The following is a 23,142-nucleotide window of genomic DNA, read 5'->3' as shown; positions in this document are numbered from 1 at the left end:
AGGGCTCGTATAAGGGACAATATGAATGTTGTTGATTGCTTTTGCTATGATTAATGATATGAATTTAAATGTTTAAAATTTTTGTTATTTTGAATCGTAAACTCTAGTAATGCTTCATAACCCTGTTCTCGTGACGGATACGGGCTAAGGGTGTTACAATATGTAAGTTGAGACTTAAAGACTAAGTTGTAGAAAAGTGAAAAGTGAGCATATTTATAGAACGATTAAATATTTCGAATTAATTCAGTTATAATGCCTAAGTAGACAAATTTAGAACTATTGGGATATTAGTGGCATGCCATTAAGGAACCTTAGCGCGCTCTCTGATTTATTAGCACATTAGTGCTCTTTGTTTAGCACAGTAGTGCTCTCTGATCAACACATCAATGCTCTCTATTCTGTTAGTGTACATTGATGCACCTCTGTATCTGTTCCGTATATCCTTAGTGTTCTGTGTGGTTTACTATGGGTAGTGATATGAAATATGAATATAAAGTATAATAGGAGTACTACGGTAAGTGACAACAAACCTTTTGAAGTATATTTTGATTCCGTGAAGTTAATGCATAAATGTGGAATTATTTATATATTTAATTATATATTGGATAAATAAGTTTAATTGTTATATTAATATTTAAATTTCTTGTAGTGCTTACTAAGCCTTCATTAGCGTAACGCGTTTGTCTTAATGTATAGGTAAAAGCTAGGTCCAACAAGCTAGAACCGAGGTCATAAGCTACTCATCTCATCACATTGTCAAATCGAAGAAGAGTATGTTGCTAAATTTTGGTATAGTTTAGCATGTACATAGGTAATGTGGCATGATATGTAGGTTAGTAGGACTAAAACGCAAACCTTGTAAACTTTATCTGATTTAAGATCTTACTGAAATACTTGAAGTGATGGAATAAATATGACTTAAAGTTGTAATGTATGATTTATATGCTTGAAGTGGTGAATTGGTTAGGTGTATTGAATGATATAAAATGCAGAGACCTAATTGTATAAAGTTTCGGAAATTGGAAAGTTTTATTGCGTTTCAAACAACAGAAGCCCATCTTGGTATTGATACCATAGTCAAAGTATCGATACTTAGTGGCAGTATCGATGCTTCAACCCTGGTATCGATACTCATTTTGGTATCGGTACTAATCTGATGGTACTGATACTTCATGCTCAATATTGATACTTGGCCCCTATTTTTCGTAAGTAAGTTATTTTAACTATATAAATACTCGAAAGATTCATCCAAGTCCATCTCATACTGTAATACCAATACAATTTATAGTTAAATGAAAATATTAGGTATATAGTATTTTGTCTATTTTTAGAACATAATAGTAATTTACTCTGACAATCAATGTGGCATTCTTATACTTAATCTGATAGTCAGGTTAGGTATAGGGGTGTTACATTAGGGTTTTTCCCAAATTTGGAATTTTGGTTCTAACAGGTAGAGAGTGAAACACTTATAAGTTTCTTTTTCTTATTTTAAAAAATGTTTTAAATAATTAACCATAACTAACAAATAGGGTTTTTCTTATTTAAACACAGGTAGAGGGTGTTAATGATTCAAAAAAATGTTTTTTTTTATAAATTCCATGTTGGAAATAATTAACCATAAAAATTTATATATAATGGTTATTAAATGTCACATCATTGTGTTTTTTCAAAACCACAAAGGCCTCTTTCGTGTGTATGATAATTGCCCAAGTAAGCCTTGATTTGAAAAAAATTGAAAAGGTTAGGCTTATATTTGAACATTTTAAAAGGTTTGACTTTTAAATAAGAAACCCTAAAATGTTAGGCTCTTATTTGAGCATTTAGCCTAAAAAAACGATAAGATTTTAAAATATATATATAATTTCTAAAAGGTAAGTCATTAAACTCTCTTGATTTAATATTTTTCTTAGTTTAATCAAGTCACTTATTAATGAACACACCACAAAATGTCTTTATGATAATCTTCATACACTTCTATCACCCATTTAGCTATTCAATTATCTTGCACCAATCTATTTATAAATTTTTATACATTTCCAAATTTCTATTGCTTTTTCATAACATAGTGGTCAACAAATATTTGTTAAAAAACAAAATGAAAATTGTTAGAGATCGACCCGATTAAGCAACAAACAAGTAAAAATAGCGGAAGAAATTGAGAAATTGAACACAAAAATTTAATGTGGAAAACTCCCTCCAAAGAGGATAAAAAATCACGGCCAAAAATAATTTTATTATAATGGCAAAAGAACGAAGAGTAAAAAAGATGGAGATAAAAAAACTAAACCCCAAAACTCGAAAACAAAGAACTCTCAAAACATAAACACAAAATTCTCCAAAAGTATTATGAGTTCTAATATTTTAATGGGTGTATTTTCTAATATTGTAAAAGAACCTATTTATATCTAAATTCGTAAGTCAAATAAATTATGCTAATAAATGCTAAATATGTTATACTAATAAATACTAAATCTCCTAGAAAGAAAATATATTTTGTTTAACTTGACTTGCAAGTAATCTCTTAAAATTTGGGTGTCACAATTTTAATAATCTCCACTTTGACACGAATTCTCACAACGTCATATTTGTCAAAGCTTGCCACTGGCTTATTTTGAACTATGCAGGGAATTAATTGAGTCGAATATGTGCTTAGAAGCTAGAAGAATTTTAGCCTTCGACTTGTGTACTGCCAAATCAAAACTAACCCGGGTCTGATTTTCACGAACATAGTGCCCTAACTTTTCAAAACATGCATCCAAAAAAGAACTTCTCTTCAATGAAACGATCATACCTTTTTCCCTCTTATGACCAAGTTGCCTCCACTCCAAACAAGTTGACTTCGACTTCGTAACAGACGAGGGATGTGTAACACCCCGACTCGTGTCCGTCGCTGGATTTGAGTTACGAGGCATTACCGATCAAAAATCCAACTCATAATTTTTTTTTTTATAAATTATACCAACTCAACCACGAAAATCTCATTCCATATATATATATTTAATCACATAACCAATTAAAATCAACTTGCATCATTAATCAAATTTTATATACTAACCATATCATTATCATTTACCTAATCAAAATTTAATATCATTCAAATTCTTAAAACATTTCCAAACATATATGATTGTATATCATAAATCAAGCATATATCCAAACATTTATTTGTACACATATTTCATTTCAATTGACTAACTATACTACATATTACAACATAGGTAATCTACCCTATCTTGGACAGCCCTTATATGTCAATATGGACAGCATTTTTATACCAAACTAAATAGCAATTTCACACCAAAATTTGGACAGCATATATACAACAATTTAGGCAACATATATACAACATATTGAGCAGCATTTTTGCACCAAAATTGGACAGCTTATACACAACAAATTGGACAGCAATTACACAACAAATTGAGCAGCATTTTTACACCGAAAATTGGACAGCTTATATAAAACAAATTGGCAGCAAATATACAACAAATTGAGCAGCATTTTTACACCAAAAATTGGACAGCTTATATACAACAAATTGAGCAGCATTTTTGCACCAAAATTGGACAGCAATTACACAACAATTTGAGCAGCATTTTTACACCAAAAATTGGACAGCTTATATAAAACAAATTGGCAGCAAATATACAACAAATTGAGCAGCATTTTTACACCAAAAATTGGACAGCTTATATACAACAAATTGGCAGCAAATATACAACAAATTGAGCAGCATTTTTACACCAAAAATTGGACAGCTTATATACAACAAATTGGCAGCAAATATACAACGAATTGAGCAGCATTTTTGCACCAAAAATTGGACAGCTTATATACAACAAATTGGCAGCAAATATACAACAAATTGAGCAGCATATATATACAAGAAATTGTGCAGCATTTAAGCATAAAAATAACATGAACATATACCACATTTTAGACCATTAAAGCATATGCATTAATACCGAATTCAAACCAAAAGAGATAAGCCATTTTTTTTTGCATGACTTTTCAATACATATACACATTGGTTCCAAAATCAATATTTTAACTATGCTATACATGCCATATATTTAAAAACGATTTACCGAAGTACCAAAAGAAAATATCGATAGTGTGATGAGCTTAGCTGACGATCCCCGAACACGTAGCGTTCACCAAAATCTATACATCAAAACAATTATCCAACACATTGTAAGCTAATTTAGCTTAGTAAGCTATAAGCAAATAAACACTACTATTTAACCCGATATCTCAAATAATATTCAACAAATCCATACTACTAAATCATCTTACCTTTAGTTTACCATATCATAAGATAATTATTCACTTATTACTATGATTTAACAAAAATCAATATAATTACACAACCATAAACATTTCTTCAAATTTAAACACAAGGCCAAATACATTATGCATTTCCTCATCATGTAATATAAAGAATCATCTTATATATATATATATATATATATATATATATGATTCCAAATAAAATCACCACATAGGTTTAATACCTACCAAGCTTAACCTTATATACAACCATAATGGTTATTACTCAAGAATTCCAAGTATTTACTCATTTTCTAATCATGATTTCTCAATAAGACAAAATAGTCAATGCTAATAGTTATTCGAAAATATTTAATAAGTTCGCACACTTAGTGCTCAATAATCAAACTCGCACACTTAGTGCTTTTCCATTAAACTCGCACACTTAGTGCTTTACAATTAAACTCGCACACTTAGTGTCGAAAGTCAACAACTCAGTACATCTTATTTCAATAATTTTATCACTACATGTATATATATATCATTTAATTTAGCGTAATTACATAAATACCAAGTTGATTTAAAACGATACGAATATATATATGCTTAATAACTTACCTCGGATGTCGTCGACTAATAGATCGGCTACTCAACTACTTTCGATTTCCCCCGATCTAAATCTGATTTCTTGGTTTCTTGATCTAAACATATTCAAATAAATCTCATTTAAACATATTTTCATTCAATTTAGTCTAAGAACACATAATGGACAAATTACATTTTACCCTAATATTTCACATTTTCACAATTTAGCCCTTTTGCTCAAAACACAAAATACACAAAATTTGACTACACTCCTTTAAGGACCTAATATTCCTAGTGTCCATACAAGCCCACAAATTTCATTTATTTCACATTTTAATCCTTCAAAATTTTATTTTTACAATTTAACCTAATTACTCAAATTCATCAAAAATTCAAAGACAAAACATGTTAATCTTTCACATATCTTTCATATTTCATCATCAACTATCACAAAGCTTAAGAATTCATCAATGGCATTTCTCAAAATCATCAAAAATTCACAAAATTAAGACATGGGTTTTGAAGTATTCAAAGCAACTATCTCAAAAACGTAAAAATTATCAAAAACCGAACAAAAACTAATCTTGAATTAAGCTTCAAAATGGCCGAATATTTGAAGCTTTCAAACTTTTTTTTTCTTTTCTACTTTCGGTGAAAAAGATGAACATAAAATGGTGGGTTTTAAATGTTTTGTTTTATTATAACATATATTATTATATTATTATTATTTTAACTTTTATTATAAATATATATATCACATATTATCATGATGCCATCCACTATCTATTACTATTGGCTAAATTTCAACATAAGGCCTCCAACTTATAAAGACAACAACAATTAGGCACTTTTATATTTAACCACTAAATTTTCATTTTACGCGATTAAACCCTTTTCTCAAATTAAACACTCAAACAATAAAATTAATTCACGAAACTTTTACACATGTAAATTCACACATAATAAACACAGAATAAAATATTTAAATATTTTTCAGACTCGGATGTGTGGTCCCGAAACCACTGTTCCGATTAGGGTCAACAATCGAGCTGTTACAGGATGTCTGATTTCATAGGTTACTGTAGAACCTTCTAGAATATAAAGATTGCTAATCCTTTTGCCTTTTAATAAAATGAGAGCCCCATGAGACACCTTAATTCCACTTGACTTGATGTTGATTCTGCAACCTTTCGAGTCTAAAATACTCAAGGAGATCAGATTCTTTCGTAAATCAGGTATATACCTGACATCTGAGAGTGTCCTAATCGTCCCATTGTGCATCTTAATTTTAACAGTACTAATATCGATTACCTTATTAGATGAATCATTTCCCATGTACACAACTCCACCTTTAACTGAACTGTATGTAGAGAACCATTCTCTGTTGGGACACATGTGGAAAGAACATCTCGAATATAGGATCCACTTGGATGTAAACTCGGAGCTATCACTAATTGACACTAACAAGAAGTCATCACTGCTTTCATCGGCCAAACTAGCACCAGCTACATCTTCCTTGTTACTCTTAGTAGCCTTGCAGTTTATAACAATCTATTTTGACGTGACCTAACATCTTACAATAGAGACACATTTTTTCTTACCTCTTTGTTACTACCAAAATGGAAGCTTGTTTATCTACATTGCTATTCGAACAAAACTCATAGTCGAGTTTGTCTTTACTCAACAAATGACCCTTTACATCCTCGAACGAGAGTTTGTCTCTACCATAAATCAGGGTCTCCTTGAAAGACTTGTATGACGAGGGTAAAAAGCACAATAATAGCATAGCCTAATCTTCATCGTCAATATTAACCTCAACATTCTTTAAACCATTCAAAAGATTAATAAATTGACTAATGTGATCTCTAAGAAGCTTACATTTGTTCATGCAAAATGTAAATAGACGTTATTTCAACACTAAACGGTTAGCTAGAGACTTAGTCAAATAAAGAGTTTCTAACATTTTCCATAAGGCAGATGATGTTTTCTCCATCAATACCTCCTACAATACCCTATTCGGGAGGCACAACTAGATTGCAGACAGGGCCTTTTCATCAAGCTCTTCTCATTCTGTCTGATTTAGATTCTCAGGCTTTTTCTCGGTAACGACCTTTTTTAGGCTGGTCTAAACTAGAATTGTTATCATCCGAGCTTTCCACTGATTAAAATTTGTGACACCATCGAACTTCTTAATGTCAAACCTTATTGCTGCCATATTTGAATGAGTTAGTCTATAAAAAATTGAACTAGTTCTGATACCATTTGTTGGGGATCGACTTGATTAAGCAACGAACAAGTAAAAATAGTATAAAAAATTGAGAAATCAAACACACAAATTTAATGTGGAAAAATCTCTCCAAAGAGAATAAAAAATCACGGGTAAAGATAATTTTAGTATAATGGCAAAAGAACAATGAGTACAGAAGATAGAAATAAAAAATGAAACCCCGAAACCCGAAAATAAAGAACCCTCAAAACGTAAACACAAAATTCTCCAAAATTGTTATGAGTTCTAATCTTTTAATGGGTGTATTTTCTAAAGTTGTAAAAGAGCTTATTTATAGGCTAAAATTGTAGGTCAAACAAATTATGCTAATAAATGTTAAATATATTATACTAATAAATACTAAATCTTCTAGAAAGAAAATATATTTTGTTTAACTTAACTTGTAAGCAATCTCTTAGAATTTGAGTCATACAATTCTAACAATAATTTGTAATTACGATAAAAAATATACTGAAAACTATTTATAAATATTTTTTAAAAATAACATGAAAAATTCATTATATTAATTTTGAACTTATGTATGCGTTTTGATTTAGTATTGAGAGAGAGCATTTATAGACTAAAAGAAGACTTCAAAATGAAGTCAAACTTTGTAATTTTAGTTATTTCTGGCAATAATTTGATTTTTTTACTTTTTATTGTAATTAATATTTCCTTTATAGTTTGTGTTGATATTTACTGTAAAACTTTTTCTCTTACAATAGTTCCAAATTATTTTTATTAGCTGAAATATAGGAAGATATTGATTCAAAATTGTAGTTTAAAATGCATAAACTTTTAAACAAATACAATAATACCATTTTATCAATATAATGTTATTTAAAAATATTCAAATAAATTTAATGCGATACAATTTTTTCTTCAAATTTGTTAGCATATTTTTATAAGAAATTTACCTTGAAATTATTTTTTAAAATTGTTTCCTTTTTATAATATCATATTGGTAGTATATACCAGACTTAATTTACGATTTGACTTTTAAATTATGTTCATTTTTTTTATTTTGGTACCTAAATTTCTTTAACCCTATTTGGTACCTAAAGTATCATTCCGTTATATATTTTGATCCACTTTTTAATGACGTTAAAATGAGTTGGCCAATAAAAAATGCCATGTGGCATTTTTAATTAAAAATATATTTTATCATGTTTCAAATATATATATATCAATTTTAAAATTTATAAAAATAGAAATAAATATATAAAAATCAGAAAATATATAATAAAAAGTATAAAATAAAATTCATTAATTCCATAAGATACTTAAATGTTTTAATCCCAAAAATCTAACAAAAATTTTGGATGTTCTTCGTCTTGTTCATCATGTGAGAAAAGAGAATAATTAGGTTCTCTTATATTTTTGTTCATACTACTCTAAAGAAAAACAGACTCAAAATTGTTTACAATTTTCTATAATTAAAATTTTGTTTAATTACATTTACTTTAATTAATTTAAAATTCAAATAAAGTTTATTTTAGAATTTCAAATAAAAACTTAAATTTAACTCAGAAAATTTCTAAATTTCAACATCAATGGCCACCGCTGGCTACCGCTCACCTATAGTCGTTTGAGTCCAGATTTCATCATTGTGTTGTTTTTGATCCTCTCTTTTCATTTTCGGTATTTATTTTTTTAAAAGAATACTAGATTTTTATAAATTTATAAATATATCTCAAAACTTCAACACCAAACTTAGGTGTTTTTTATTGTCAGATTCTCTTCAAATTTTAATATATTCTCCCCATCTTTATAAGCTTCTCTTTCACCGTTTAAATTGATCAAACATATAAAAAAAATTCATTCTTCTTTTGGTGTATAGTGTTGATAGTTATGATATGAATATACATACGTGGTAATGAAGAAGAATATTTTAGCCTAGATATTTGTATTGAAAAGAAAAATGCAGTGGAGAAGAAGATGGAGGAGGAGAGAAAGAGAGAAAGGAAGAAAGAACCAGAGAAAAATGAATCAAAATATATTTTTTATTAATTAAATTAAATTTTAATAAATATATTTCTAAGTGGAATATAATTTATGTAATATTTTCCCATGAAAATATAAAGGATACTATGTGACATTATTTAAATGGTTGAAATTCTTTTTTTAAGGTTAGTTAATAGTTTGGACTAAAAACTATAATAGAGGTTTTAGGTAATAAATTCGGGAAAAAAATTTAGGAGCTAAAATTAAAAAAATGGTATATTTTAAGAGTTAAACCGTGAATTAGCCGTGTATATAAGGGTGTAAATAAATAGAACATTCGATGAATTGTTCGTGAACCGTTCGTATAACGTTCGCTTATTAAGCTAAATAAACGAGTATGAATAAAGTTTTTATGTTCGTTTAAAACGAATGAACACGAACAGAGGTGTGTTTGGTTCGTTTATGTTCACAAATAATCTCATTTAAAAGCTCGTTTATGACTCGTTTATTTATTAATGATATTTTCTTATAAAAATATTAAAATAATATCTCTTTCTATTTTTATATTTGCAATCATTGTTGATAATTTGACAAAACAAATTATGGGCAATGTGCTCTAAATACTTTACTCGATTGAAACAAACAATAATATAAAATTTAAAAGTAATGAAAGAAAAACTAAAAATATAATTTAAAAAAGCCTTAGCTATCGTACACTTTCTTTCTTTATGACTAAAAAATGAAATTAAAGTACCCTTTCTTTTTCCCATATTTTTTGGTACGATGCATTTTGATTTTTTTTTTTTAAATTTGTGTGAATCTCTTTCCTTCTTACTTTACTTTCTCTCTCGACCAAATATAAGAAAGTGAGAAGTAAATATCGATTCAACTGGATTCAGCTTAATTTCATCTTCAACTCAAGAATTTGTTGCATCTTTTGATAGATTTCATCATTCAACCTCATCAGTCATCACAAATACTCGATTTTTATTTCCTAACGGTATGCAAAAGAGTTTTCTTTTCCTTTTTTTTTTCATATATTAGCAATATTCATATCCTCCTAAGATTCGACTCTTTCTAACAGTCTCTCCAAAAATGATGTTCGAGAAGGCCGCAAAGAGTTCGGGGTAGACATTTTCAGATCATTATTTGTGGTATACCATTTTCTTTTATCTTGTTTAATCGATTTGTTTTAGTGTAAATTAATGTTGAGACCTTTCAAGTTGAAATTATAATTTCGTAACTATTATTTTGCTATTATTATCTCCAAATTTAGCTTTATGAGATATTGATTTAAACTTGATGCACATTGTTGTTGTTCATAATCCGATGATTTTTTAAAGATATTTAATATTATTAATAATAAAAGAAAATGATTTGAAATGGTGATCTATTACTTGTTTAGCCCATCTGTATTATTGCTTTTATAGAGCTTGTTTATTAGATTTGGTGTTGTCCATTAATATTGATTTAAGTTTTAATTTTTAGGTATGTCTTATAACTCAGAACAATGTCATTATTCCTATTTGTGTACTGATTCTTCATCACCGATGGTTGTCATTGAAGGAAATAAAATTTCCAATGCTTGGGATACCACTCATGAAAGACCAACCCTTGGGGAGGTTGAGTCTTTGGGTAATATTGAAGTTACCACTTATACGAGGAGAAATAGAAAGAAGACACCAATTGTGTAGAAGGAACTGGTCGTTGTTAAACTTGCTGATGGGACTAAAAAAGTGCAGTGTAATCACTATAAGATTAAACTTGTCAAGAACAAGAATGGTACAACTACACAATATAAAATGCATTTAGATGGTTGTATGAAATGTCAGGTATCTTTAAAGGGACAAGAAAATCTTTTTCTACCATTGCAAGAACCTAGATCTGACAGTGCGAGTGGTATCTAGACTTGAAAATATGACCAAGCAAAGATTAGGGAAGTTGTTTCTCACATGATAATGGTTCATGAGTTGCCTTTTGCGTTTACTGAGTATGAGATATTCACTTTGTTGATGAAAACTGCAAGTTCTCACTATGTAAGAATTTTTTGTATTACAACCAAAACTGATTGTTGGGCAAGTTATGAGGTTGAGAAGAAGAGGTTAAATGGATTGTTGAAGACAATGGATATGATTAGCATTACAACTAATATGTGGAAGTAAGGTCAAAAGATTCAATACATGGTCTTGACAGCTCATTTTGTGGACTCAAATTTAGATTTGCAAAAAAAAAGTTTTAAACTTTGTTGATATGCCTCCTCCATATAGTGGAGTTGTTGTATATGACGCTAGGGGTGTGCATAATTCGGGTAAAACCGAAAAAATTTGGTTAACCGACCGAATTCGGTTAATCGGTCGATTAACCAATTTTTTTGATCGGGGTCGGTTAATTTTTTATGATTTTTCGGTTAACGGTTAATTCGGTTCAAACCGTCGGTTAATCAAAATTTTGATTAACCAAAAAATTAATAAATAAAATTATCCAACCCATTTAAACTCAATTACCCAACCCAATTACCCAACCCAATAAAACTAAAACTAAAGTTTACCCAATTACCCAATCCAATAAAACTAAAACTAAAAGACAACCCAATTTACTAAAGTCTAAAACCCAATTTACTTTAATAATTTATAAATTTTTAAATTTTAAAAATAAAAATAAAAATAAAAAATTCGGTAATTCGGGTATTTTTCTAATTACATTAATTCGGTTAATTCGGTTAATTCGGGTAATTGGTAATTTTACCAAAATAAAAATACATAATTTTAGGTTAATTCGGTTAATCGACCTTATTAACCAAAAAATTTCGTTCGGTTAATTTTTAAAAAAATCGGTTGATTAACGGTTAAAATTTTTGGAAGGTCGGTTAATTCGGTTATAGTAATTTCGGGTCGGTTAACTGGTCGGTTAACCGAATGAACACCCCTATATGACGCATTGTGCAAATACTTACAAAACTGGGGTATTGAAGGAAAAATGTGCTCAATTTCTGTGGACAATGCTTCTTACAATGATGCAGCTGTAAGGATGTTGAAAGATAGCCTTTCATTTTATAAAAGGCTTCCTTTGAATGAGAAATTGTTTCATGTCCGTTGTTGTGCACACATCTTGAATCTATTGGTGCATGATGGTCTTTCCAAAATTGAAAATGTAATTGATAATGTAAGGGAAAGTGTGAAGTACATCACAACATCTACTATGCGTTTGACTATGTTCAGTGATATTGTTAAACAACTTCAGTTGCCAAATAAGAGGTTGATTTTAGATTGTTATACACGGTGGAATGCAACATATGCTATGTTGTCATGTGTATTGGAGTTTAATGACGTATTTCCGCGATATGCTCAACGAGATGTTATAAGTATTTTCCAAGTGATGAAGATTGGGTGAGGGTTGAGGAAGTTTGTTCTTTCTTGGCACTTTTTAATAAGTTACCAACATTACCTCAGGTAAATAATTAAAATATATCTAGTTTTATTTTATTAATTCTTAATTTTCATTTATGTTATTTAATTTAATACATGGTATTTCCTTTATAAATATTATGTTTTGAATATCCAACTTCAAATTTGTTTCTTCTTGAACTTTGGAGGATCAAAGAGTTATTGATGGAGAAATCTTTGAGTGAGGAACTCTGGATGAGACAAATGGTCGATGAAATGCAAAGAAAATTTGATAAATATTTAGGTGAATGCAATTTGCTGATTTCTATTGCTGTTATACTAAATCCTAGGAATATGAATAAGATGAAATTGATTGACTTTAGTTTTCATGCTATTTATTCTGAAGAGGAAGCTCCTAGACACATTCGCATTGTGGGTGATAGTCTATATGAGCTTTATAAGGAACATGTGGATGAAAATGCAGCAGCTAATGTTGCCACATCAATGGAAAATGATGTGCATGAAAGTGGGGTTAGCAATGCTTCTACCACTAGTAGAATAGGCAAGAGAAAGGTTATGACTGGGAGATCCAAAGTTGAGAGATATATTAGGAGTGTTGACACAGTTGACAATGTTAAGTTTGAACTAGATATATACTTGTAAGAAAGAGTGTTCATTTGTAAGGAAAACTGTTGTGATTTTGATGCCTTAGAGTGGTGGAAGGTTAATAGCCTCAAGTTTCGAATTTTATCAAAAATGGCTTGTGAAATATTGTCTATTCCTATTACCACGGTGGCTTCAAAATATGCTTTTAGTGTTGGTGGTAGAGTGATTAATGCATACCGTTCATCTTTAGGAACTGATACGGTGCAAATGTTACTTTGTGGTTCTGATTGGTATTGGAACTTTTATGGGTTGAAAAAGAAAGTCAAAGTGAGTAATTTTCAAGTATTTGCTCTATTTATTTAATATTTGAAATACTATTTAATTTGGTCATCTAATTTTAATTTTTTATGTAAAGCAAAGTAGAAATTAAAGAGATTTCTTTACTTTGAAGTTAGAATTTTGAATTGAAGTTAGAATTTTGAAGAATTTCCAAGGTAATTAATTTTAGGTGTGTACATTTTAGGTTGGTGTTTATGAGAAGTCAGTGAGCATTTTAACTTAGTTGGTGTTTGTCCAATAGTTTTGTATGAATATGTTTTAACTTTTCTAATATGATTATCTTCGTAAGGCAATTTTACATTTTAACTAGTTGTATCCTCTATAACCTTATTTTCTTTAATAGTAATAATAATAATAATAATAATAATAATAATAATAATAATAATAATAATAATAATGGATCAAACAAAAAGTTTTTATGTTGTTGCATTACTGAAATTGATGGGTGAAACTCATGAATTTTTTGATTTGGTATTTTCAGGATGTGGTATCACTGGATTCATTACAAGGGAATGTTCTATTTATGTCGTCAACTTTTCTAGTTGGTGTTTGCTATAGTATTTATGGTGTTATCTTTTTGAATTGCTTCTCTTGTAATATGTTTTGTTTTAAATCGATCAAACTATTTATTTGCAACTTAGTTTTTTTATGATATTACAAATGCCTCCTTCAACTTTAGAACTCAACAATTCTCATGTTGAAATGTAATTTTCATTTAGTTGATTTTGTTTTATTTAAATTTATTGTTTGTTTGTTTAGTTAACATTTGCGAGCATAAACGAATATGTTCGTAAATGTTAAACGAACATGTTCGCGAACGCTAAACAAATCGAGCTCAAATACACCAAATAATAAATAAACCGAGTTCAAACATGATATTAAAAATTTAAACGAATACAAACCGAATATAAACAACTTCAACAAATAAACATACAAACACGAACATAGCCATGTTCGTTTGAGTCCTGTTCATTTACACTCCGTGTATATATGATTTAACCCGATTTTGTCCTTGGAAAAAAAGTATTCTATATATTAATAGAAAGACAAAAAAGATACAAGAATGTTTTTCTTTTCCTCCGAAAAACGTCCTTTGTATTGTTGGCAAATAGCAAGTCAAATAACGCCAAGACATGTGGCAAACCACGTAGCACTTAACCAATCGGCTGTCCGTCCGAACAGGGAATGCCACGTTTCATTATAAGGTCAAATACGATATTCATACTCATTTCCTTAACGGAGGGAGCACCCGCACTCCTTGTTGTCTCTTCCAAAGTCTTCTTCTTCAGTCTACTCAATACAAAAGTCACACACAAGTACAAACGCAACGCTAAACAGCCCCTTCCATACTTCTATCTCTCTTTGTCTCTTCGAAAGTGACCGCTGATTAGCCGTCAATGGCGGCCCCGGAGACCTCAACCGCTGCCGTCCCAACGCTGTACACCAACAACACCTTAAGAAATGCTTTCGGCGGCGTTCTCTCTTTCTTCATCCTCCTCCTTATCGGTGTTATGGCTTTCTCGATCCGTCTATTCTCCGTAAGATCTTTCATTCCCCACGCTTCGAGATTCTTCTAGATCCGATCTGTATTATTATTCTTTTTAAAAAGACCATTCTCGCCGTTAGTGAAATTGAGCTGAAGATTGACTCATTTTTGAAGATTTGTTTTTCCTATTTAAATGATTTCCCAATTTGAATCTTCTTCTGTTCGGATGATGGGAAAGTCGGAGGAATGGGAGGGAAAAATTTATATTTTGTTGCAATTTTGGCTAATGAGCTGCTTAATTATTTGAAACTCTCGTGAACTTTTATGCTTTCAGGTTATAAAATACGAGAGTGTTATTCACGAGTTCGATCCTTACTTTAACTATAGAGTCACTCAGGTCAGTTGACTCAATCTCTCCTCTCATTTACAAATTTACAAATTGCTATTTTTGGTTCCTTTATAGCCATTTCGCTATTTTTGTCAATTTTTTTGGTGCGTGGTTGTCTTGTTGGTTTCAGTTTCTTGCTAAGAATGGTATATACGAATTCTGGAATTGGTTTGATGATCGAACCTGGTAATCATTACTTGGTGGTTAATTTATGATGTTTATGTTTTAGCTATGTTGTTACTTAGATTTCTGAATAGCATGTTTGTGTTTTGGTATAATCGAGGTACCCTCTTGGGCGTGTGATAGGCGGAACTGTTTATCCTGGATTAACTTTGACTGCTGGCACCATATGGTGGTAAGCTTTCCTGAAGGTTAATACGTAACAAGGGAAAAACTATATTAAATTTTGTTATTAGTTTTGTTCGTTTAAATTTTCCCTTGCATTTGACTTGCTTTTTCCCTGTTGCATCAGGTTGTTAAATTCTTTAAATATTCCACTGTCTGTGGAGACCGTTTGTGTTTTCACTGCTCCAATATTCTCTGCTTTTGCTTCATGGGCAACATACCTTTTGACTAAGGTCTTTTTTTTGCCTCATGTGTATAGTTAGTTGTTATATGGTTGTTCACCTCAGTTACTTTTTGTTGATATTCTATTGCCATTTTCATAGGAAGTTAAGGGTACTGGTGCTGGGCTGACAGCTGCTGCTCTTTTGGCCATGGTAAATCATGCAAGAGATATAGTTGCATTATTATTCATTCATTATAATCATTTTGAACTTCAAGTTTGAATAACAGTGACTGAGCATCACTGCACTTTGATACATAAAACTTACCATTGCTTTTACTGGCTATATATGTGTGTCTATTGACAATATTTGGCAATGCATTTTATGAACTTATGGTGTTGATATGTCTTATGAATGCATCTTTGTTCAGTTCATTGTTCTTCCTTGTAGGTTCCATCGTATATCTCTCGTTCCGTGGCTGGTAGCTATGACAATGAAGCTGTAGCAATATTTGCTTTAATCTTCACCTTTTATCTTTATATAAAGGTCAGACTTTGACTAAAGTAAATTTATTGGATTTCTTATAAATTTGCATTCTGATGCTTGAGGTACAATCTGATTTAACCTACTGGCGATTAGTATTCATGTTTTATATGTGACCTGCTATTTATTCTGCTTGGATTTTCCTTCTATTAGTTATTTCATGTCTGACTATTCTCTTCATTATTGGTTATTTGCAGACATTAAATACTGGATCCCTGTTTTATGCCACCCTAAATTCAATCGCATACTTCTATATGGTAGGTTCTTTTGCTGTTGTTTAGCCAAGTTCTTATTTTCACTCCTTGTTTATGTTTCTCAGTTGATTATCTGTTTTTCCAGGTGTGCTCTTGGGGAGGATACACGTTCATTATTAACCTCATTCCAATGCACGTACTTCTATGCATTGTAACTGGTCGTTTTTCTTCTCGGCTGTACATTGCATATGCTCCTCTTGTAAGTATCTAGATGACTTAGGGAGCTTCAAGTACTAGTGAATAATGAACAGGAATGTTTTCCAGTATGCTACTGAAGAATCATGCTAACAGTTGTCAACAACTGTTATCATTTTGAAAAAACTGATGTTTTGTGAAAACCTTGAAGGAACAGGCTTTTGTTTTGTTGATGTTTATATATTGGTTAAAATGTGCCTATAGTCCCTGTACTTTTTGAAAATTAGGAATTTAGTCCCTGTACTTGTTTTTAGGAGTTTAGCCCCTCTACTTTTCCGATTTCAAAATTCAGGTCCAACTGTTAACGCTGTTATTTTCTTTTTTGGTTAAATTTGTTGCTGTGACATTTTGAAATAAAAAAAACCACTCACTTGGTAGCCATGTAAATTAAAAAAAGATGTTGTAATTAACGTGAATTTAACCCCCAAAAAGAAACTGTATTAATAGTTGGACTTTGATTTTGAAATCTAAATAGTAGAGGGACTAAATTCCTCGAAATACAAGTACATGGACTAAATTCCTAACTTTTGAAAAGTACAGGGATTATAGGTATATTTTAACCTTATATGTTTTATAGATACTTGGAACTTTTTTAAGGATTTATTTATTCTTTACATTTAATTTTGACCTTCACTTTGTCTATGAATAAAAGGTTGTCCTGATAATAACGGTCCCACTTAATGATGTTTGCAGTCTTAAAAAATTTACCTTATTTTTCTTGAATAGATGACCCAGATCTATTTGGCTTCCTGATTTTGCTTGAAACTGCAGGTTGTTTTGGGAACACTGCTTGCTGCTTTGGTGCCAGTAGTTGGGTTTAATGCCGTCATGACATCGGAACATTTTGCATCATTCTTGGTGAGCTTCCTCATCTATTTTCCCCTGAATTACAGGTTGCCTTTTTTATTCTCTTACTTTTCTTGTTGCAATTCATTTGTATTGTCAATCTCAAGTATTTTAGCCTGGCTGTCAATAACCCAATCAACTGTGACCTAGTCACATTTTCTTCCAAGCATTCCATGTTGTTGACTGTTCCAGTTGCGGATTTAGTTCTGTGGCCAACTATTGTGCTTAAATGCCCAGTGGCATTAAGGGTTCAAAGAGGTGTTTGTGGGCTTTAGAACAAGTGACAAATAAAAGACTAGTTTTTGAGATCTTTTTAGAGTGTAATAATAAAATCAAGAATTCCTCAATTCCTCAAAGCAATATTCAGATTGCTGAAATACTTCACGTATTTCCCTTTTCCCCTCTCACTCCCTCCCCTTCTTGTAATTCTTGGTTCATTTGATGCTACTCCTTGCTCTTTGATCTATTATTGTCTTCCAACTGCAGGTTTTCATTATTATCCATGTGGTTGCTTTTGTGTACTATATCAAAGGGATTCTGTCCCCCAAGATGTTTAAAGTTGCTGTGACACTTGTTGTATCTGTTGGCCTGTAAGCTTTCCTTTCCTTCTGCTACTGTAAGTTTTTCATGGTAACATGAATTGATATACTAATGCCAACTAACAACAAAATGTGGCAAGTATATTACGATTTAAACTTTCTTATTAATCAATTCATCTTACATTGAACAATAATTACTATTTAAAGTTGCTGTGACGCTTCCTGTATCTGTTGGCCTGTAAGCATTTCTCTTCTCCTGTAATATTTTCAGGGAAACATGAATTGATATACTAATGGAAACTAAGAACAATATGTAGCGAATAAGTTAAAATTTAATCTTTCTTATTAATCAATTCAACATACATCCAAAGATAAATTATTTTCCTTCTGGACTTGCTCAGTAACTGATAAGCATTTTAATTAGATGAAGGATTACATGACCTCGTATAATTTCTGTTCTCAGGGCAGTATGTTGTGCTGTTATAGCTGTTCTTATAGCATTAGTAGCTTCCAGTCCAACGAAGGGATGGAGTGGACGAAGCTTAAGTCTGCTTGACCCGTAAGTACCTAATTCATTCCATTATCTTACATGCTAATGTGCTTCGGGTGAAACTGTGAATGAAGAGGTGGTGGTAGGACCTGTAATAAAGGATGGTGCAGTCTGATGCACCTTGAAACTGAAGTTATTCGGACATCTTGGTTTGGTTGAATCTATTTTGGAGGGGCCTTTTGTTCTGTGTCAATTGTATAAACCTAATACATGAATGAGATGCCAGAAAACTATCTGATCTGTTTAGCATTTAGTGGGTGTCCTATTCAAACAGTATTTTCACTTTAATACCTTGTGCCATTCGTTCAGTCAATAGTTGTTCAAAATTAGCTGTGTAACTTCATTTCCATTTTTTACTGCTTTTTGACAGGACTTATGCAAGCAAATATATACCGATAATTGCTAGTGTTAGTGAACATCAACCACCTACATGGCCATCTTATTTCATGGACATTAATGTTTTGGCATTCTTAGTTCCAGCTGGTATCATTGTAAGTCTCAAGGTTTTGGAACATATTGGCTTTTTGCCTATAACTTAAAAGTTTATGCAGTATAATCTATAATTGTTCTTTCCCTTGTTGGAAGGCGTGCTTTTTACCTTTATCAGATGCAAGCTCATTCGTGGTCCTCTATATTGCAACATCTGTATATTTCTCTGGAGTCATGGTAAGAGGAAGATGGACACAATCGATTTCAGGTCATTAATTCCATTCCTATGTCCTAATAATGTGGAGCCTCTCTAATCATACAGGTACGCCTTATGCTTGTGCTTGCTCCAGCTGCATGTATCACATCTGGAATTGCTCTCTCCCAAGCTTTTGATGTTTTCACTGGATCAATTAAGTTTCAGCTTACTGGGGCATCAAGCAATACTGAAGTTGATGTGAGGAGGCTCTATTTATCCATTAGAAGTTTGTACTTAACCAATCATTTGATGAATTAATTTAGATACAGGACTAAGATTCTTTTCTGCTGCTTCTGATCATGAAGGCTGCGGAAACTAGTTCCTCTACTGCTGAATCACAGACTGATGCAGTGAAGACTGAAAAACCTGAAGAGACAGCAAAGAATCGACCCTCAAGGAAGAGCAAGAAGAAGGAAAGGGAGCATGGTGAAAAACCTTCGACCGAAGCCAAAGCTGAGAAGAAGAGGCTTCTTGCTTTGCCTTTGGAGTCATCTGTGATTTCTCTTCTCCTACTTGTCTTGTTGGGTGCTTTCTATGTGGTACTTTGGTTTCCCTTTTATCTCCTCAAGTTTTACTTTGTAGGCTGTTATGGCTGTGATATGATGTTGATCTGTGTTCTAGTTGTTATTAAGGATTTGTTAATTAGCTGTTTTCTTACCTTCTACATGGATATAAGTTATTGTCAGTTGGGTGTAGAACCTGCATTAGGTGCATGAGCTCAGCATTGGAAGGGTGTGAGAAGAAAAAGAGAAAGGAATGATGACTATACTCATACGTGAGCTCAGCTTTAAGTTTTTTTTCTTGGGCCAGTTGATGAACTTTTAAGTTTTTTTTGTTATTTTCTTATGGCCAGTTGATGAGCTTTAAGCTTTAGAGTTATTTAAGAAAAATGTAAATCTCTGTTGAATTCTTGTCATATGTTACTATGCTGTATTCATATGGAATAGTTGAGAGTTGGTCTTGTTTAAGATGTGTCATATAAAGGTTCCTAAATGGTAGTTAATGATGATTAATCATCATGGAATTTAAAAGCTAGTGGTCTCTCTCTTTTTTACAACTATTTGGCTACCTTGATGTTCTCTTACCATGGTAACTAGAATGCCGAATTTAGAAGTTCTGATAGAAATATATATTACACACACACTAAGTATTTTTTTTCACTGGAATTTCCTTTTCTTTCATTCCTTTTTTTTTTCTCATTACTTGTTGATTTAATTGTAAAATCCCTCTCACACTTGTGCACTTTCCTTTGCAGGTTCACTGTGTTTGGGCTGCAGCTGAAGCTTATTCAGCCCCCTCAATTGTTTTAACATCTCGTTCTCATGATGGTCTACATGTTTTTGATGATTTTAGAGAGGCTTATGCATGGCTGCGCCATAATACAGATGTTGATGATAAAGTAAGTTCTCTTGTGTTCTTTCTCATAGATTTCAAACATATTGTATTTTCCAGCTTTGGAATCAGTTTAGGCAACCAGTCTGATGGGCAGGAAGTTTTTCTTGATTCCCATACATTTGTGGAATAAATAATGAAAAAAGAATACTTCAAGCTTTGTGAGCTATGTTGATATGCTGAGCATATAATGGGGTGGCTCTGATTCCTTACTGGTGATGTTTTTGCTGATTTATGTGTTTTCCTCTTATTGTTCCCTGGGGTGAACTATTTTTGCACTTAGGGGCTTACTTTTTGTTGAATATAACATATTCAAAATAAGCTGGGGGTGAAAAGAAGTTTAGTTTGACTGTGCTAAGTGAAACTCCTTGCAGGTTGCCTCTTGGTGGGACTATGGTTACCAAACCACTGCTATGGCTAATCGCACAGTCATTGTTGACAATAATACCTGGAACAATACTCATATTGCAACTGTTGGTACTGCGATGTCTTCTCCTGAAAGGGCAGCTTGGGAAATTTTCCACTCTTTGGATGTAAAATATGTTCTAGTCGTCTTTGGAGGTTTGAATTCTTCTTTGTTTACTTGAAATGGGCTTCCCTAATATGTTATTGCTGACATTTACTTCACTCATTAGGTCTCGTTGGCTACCCCAGTGATGATATTAACAAGTTCCTCTGGATGGTTCGAATTGGAGGTGGTGTGTTTCCTCATATCAAGGAACCTGATTACCTGGTAAGTTCTCTGTGCTAGCACTGCCATAAAAAACCACAGTAGTTCCATTTGTTGGTTTTTCTTTCTTTTATGGAGTCCAAATCCCGAAATAATTCCTTGGTGATAAAATGTCACTGCACTGAGTTAACACTGGATGCTTTATTCTGTCTAAGGAAAAGGGTAGCTAGTTATTTCACTTGTTATAAATATTAACTGTTTCATGACTTGATTACGCTCTACAGAGAGATGGCCAGTATCGCATTGATTCCCAGGCCACTCCCACCATGCTAAATTGTCTAATGTATAAACTCTCTTATTACAGGTCTGTTGCTGTTTGCTTTTGAGTTTATATGTAGTTTTTATCAGGTTTGCTTTTAGCCTAGGTGCTTCATCCCTTGATTACCCGTCTACAGGTTTGTAGAAACAGATGGGAAAGGCTTCGATAGAGTTAGGCAGACAGAAATTGGAAAGAAATATTTTAAGCTCACTCATTTCGAGGAGGTAAGATGGTTGTAATTTTCATTTTATTCAGAGAGCACCTCCTGCAAATCATGAAAATTTGCCAATAATATTTGTTCAAATAGTTTCTCCGTGAAACATGTTATGATGTGATACTATTGGAGAGAGAAATTTTCCTTGTTTTAGTCTTCACATTGCTGGTTGCTGATGTCTGCAAATTAAAGATTAGTCGCCATTTGGATTGTTCAATAATTTGATATCATATGTGGCGGATGAGTACTGATGATTAGTTGTTTCTGTTCAAGTATTTTCCTGATAAGTTTCTCTCTCCATCTTTTTTTTAGGCATTCACAACTCATCATTGGATGGTTCGGATATATAAACTGAAGCCTCCGAAGAACAGGATTCGAGGAAAGACGAAGAAATCGAAATCGGTACATATTGTCAATATATTATCTCCATGATCCACACACAGACACACAGACACAATGATTCTTCCTATTTGTAGTGTATCATAAGGTCTAGTCTGATGTTTAACCCATGCATTTTTAAAAAAAATTTTAATCTTTATATGTTTTGGCCAGAAAACTAGCTCAACAACAAGCAGTCCTAAAAGAAGTGGAACGAAAAAGAAGAATCCATGGCAGTAAGAACACAAATATTTTATAACAATGGTGAAAGCATCTGTACTCAATAGGATTGTACGCATGAGGGAGCCTTTTAGAGAGATGATCCAGTTATTCAGGCAATGGTAAGGTAATTTTTCCTCAAGTAGAAATACAACCAAGACAATCAAAGTAAAACAGGATTTGTGGAACACTTGACTTGATCGCTATAGTCTTTACTAAATCATCGTAACGTTTAACACATTAAATTTCAGGGAAAAGTGTCATTTTTCTTGGTAGGTTAGTTTATAAATTTGTTTACTTCACACTATCTTTTGCATGGTTTAACAAGCTTAATATATTTATAACATGTTTCCTTATAAATACTTCATTTTAAACACTTCTTGATTCCTATGGTTCTTGTAAACCAAGAAAAGAAATGCATGATCCAAATATTCACCTAAAATGGAGTTTACCTTTTCAGATGATATTAACAGGTAGAAAGATGTTTAGCTTGGTTTCGAAGTTGTATGTGGTTGAATTATTTTATTTGTGATACGTGGGATTAGGAATTGATTTTTTTAAAA

At 31.7% G+C, this 23,142-nt stretch overlaps 1 protein-coding gene and 1 long non-coding RNA gene across 2 annotated transcripts; both read left to right on the top strand.

The window, feature by feature from the left end:
- Positions 1-9,871: 9,871 nt before the first annotated feature.
- LOC128041657 (uncharacterized) lies at positions 9,872-10,935 on the top strand. Its single transcript, XR_008196600.1, has 3 exons — positions 9,872-10,067; positions 10,152-10,221; positions 10,634-10,935. It is a non-coding gene; the product is annotated as an uncharacterized LOC128041657 (long non-coding RNA).
- A 3,681-nt stretch (positions 10,936-14,616) lies between these two features.
- On the top strand, positions 14,617-22,939 carry LOC105773589 (dolichyl-diphosphooligosaccharide--protein glycosyltransferase subunit STT3A). The gene is made up of 23 exons (XM_012595597.2): positions 14,617-14,933; positions 15,216-15,278; positions 15,400-15,455; positions 15,553-15,624; positions 15,742-15,847; positions 15,938-15,988; positions 16,226-16,321; positions 16,516-16,575; positions 16,658-16,771; positions 17,539-17,625; positions 18,100-18,203; positions 18,616-18,711; positions 19,073-19,193; positions 19,288-19,368; positions 19,454-19,585; positions 19,693-19,926; positions 20,643-20,786; positions 21,154-21,340; positions 21,415-21,512; positions 21,734-21,813; positions 21,905-21,992; positions 22,295-22,384; positions 22,535-22,939. The coding sequence occupies exons 1-23, from the start codon at positions 14,793-14,795 to the stop codon at positions 22,598-22,600; spliced, it is 2,367 nt and encodes a 788-aa protein (XP_012451051.1). The 5' UTR covers positions 14,617-14,792; the 3' UTR covers positions 22,601-22,939.
- Positions 22,940-23,142: the final 203 nt, after the last annotated feature.

This window comes from Gossypium raimondii, chromosome 6 (genome assembly GCF_025698545.1).
Source record: "Gossypium raimondii isolate GPD5lz chromosome 6, ASM2569854v1, whole genome shotgun sequence".
NCBI lineage: Eukaryota > Viridiplantae > Streptophyta > Magnoliopsida > Malvales > Malvaceae > Gossypium > Gossypium raimondii.
This window is presented reverse-complemented; position numbering and strand designations above follow the sequence as displayed.

Coding starts and splice junctions, on each gene's coding strand:
- LOC105773589 (XM_012595597.2), top strand. CDS start 14,793: ATGGCGGCCCCGGAGACCTCAACCGCTGCCGTCCCAACGCTGTACACC. Junction 21,341..21,414: donor TGTTCTAGTCGTCTTTGGAG/GTTTGAATTCTT, acceptor TTCACTCATTAG/GTCTCGTTGGCTACCCCAGT. Junction 21,814..21,904: donor TATAAACTCTCTTATTACAG/GTCTGTTGCTGT, acceptor ACCCGTCTACAG/GTTTGTAGAAACAGATGGGA.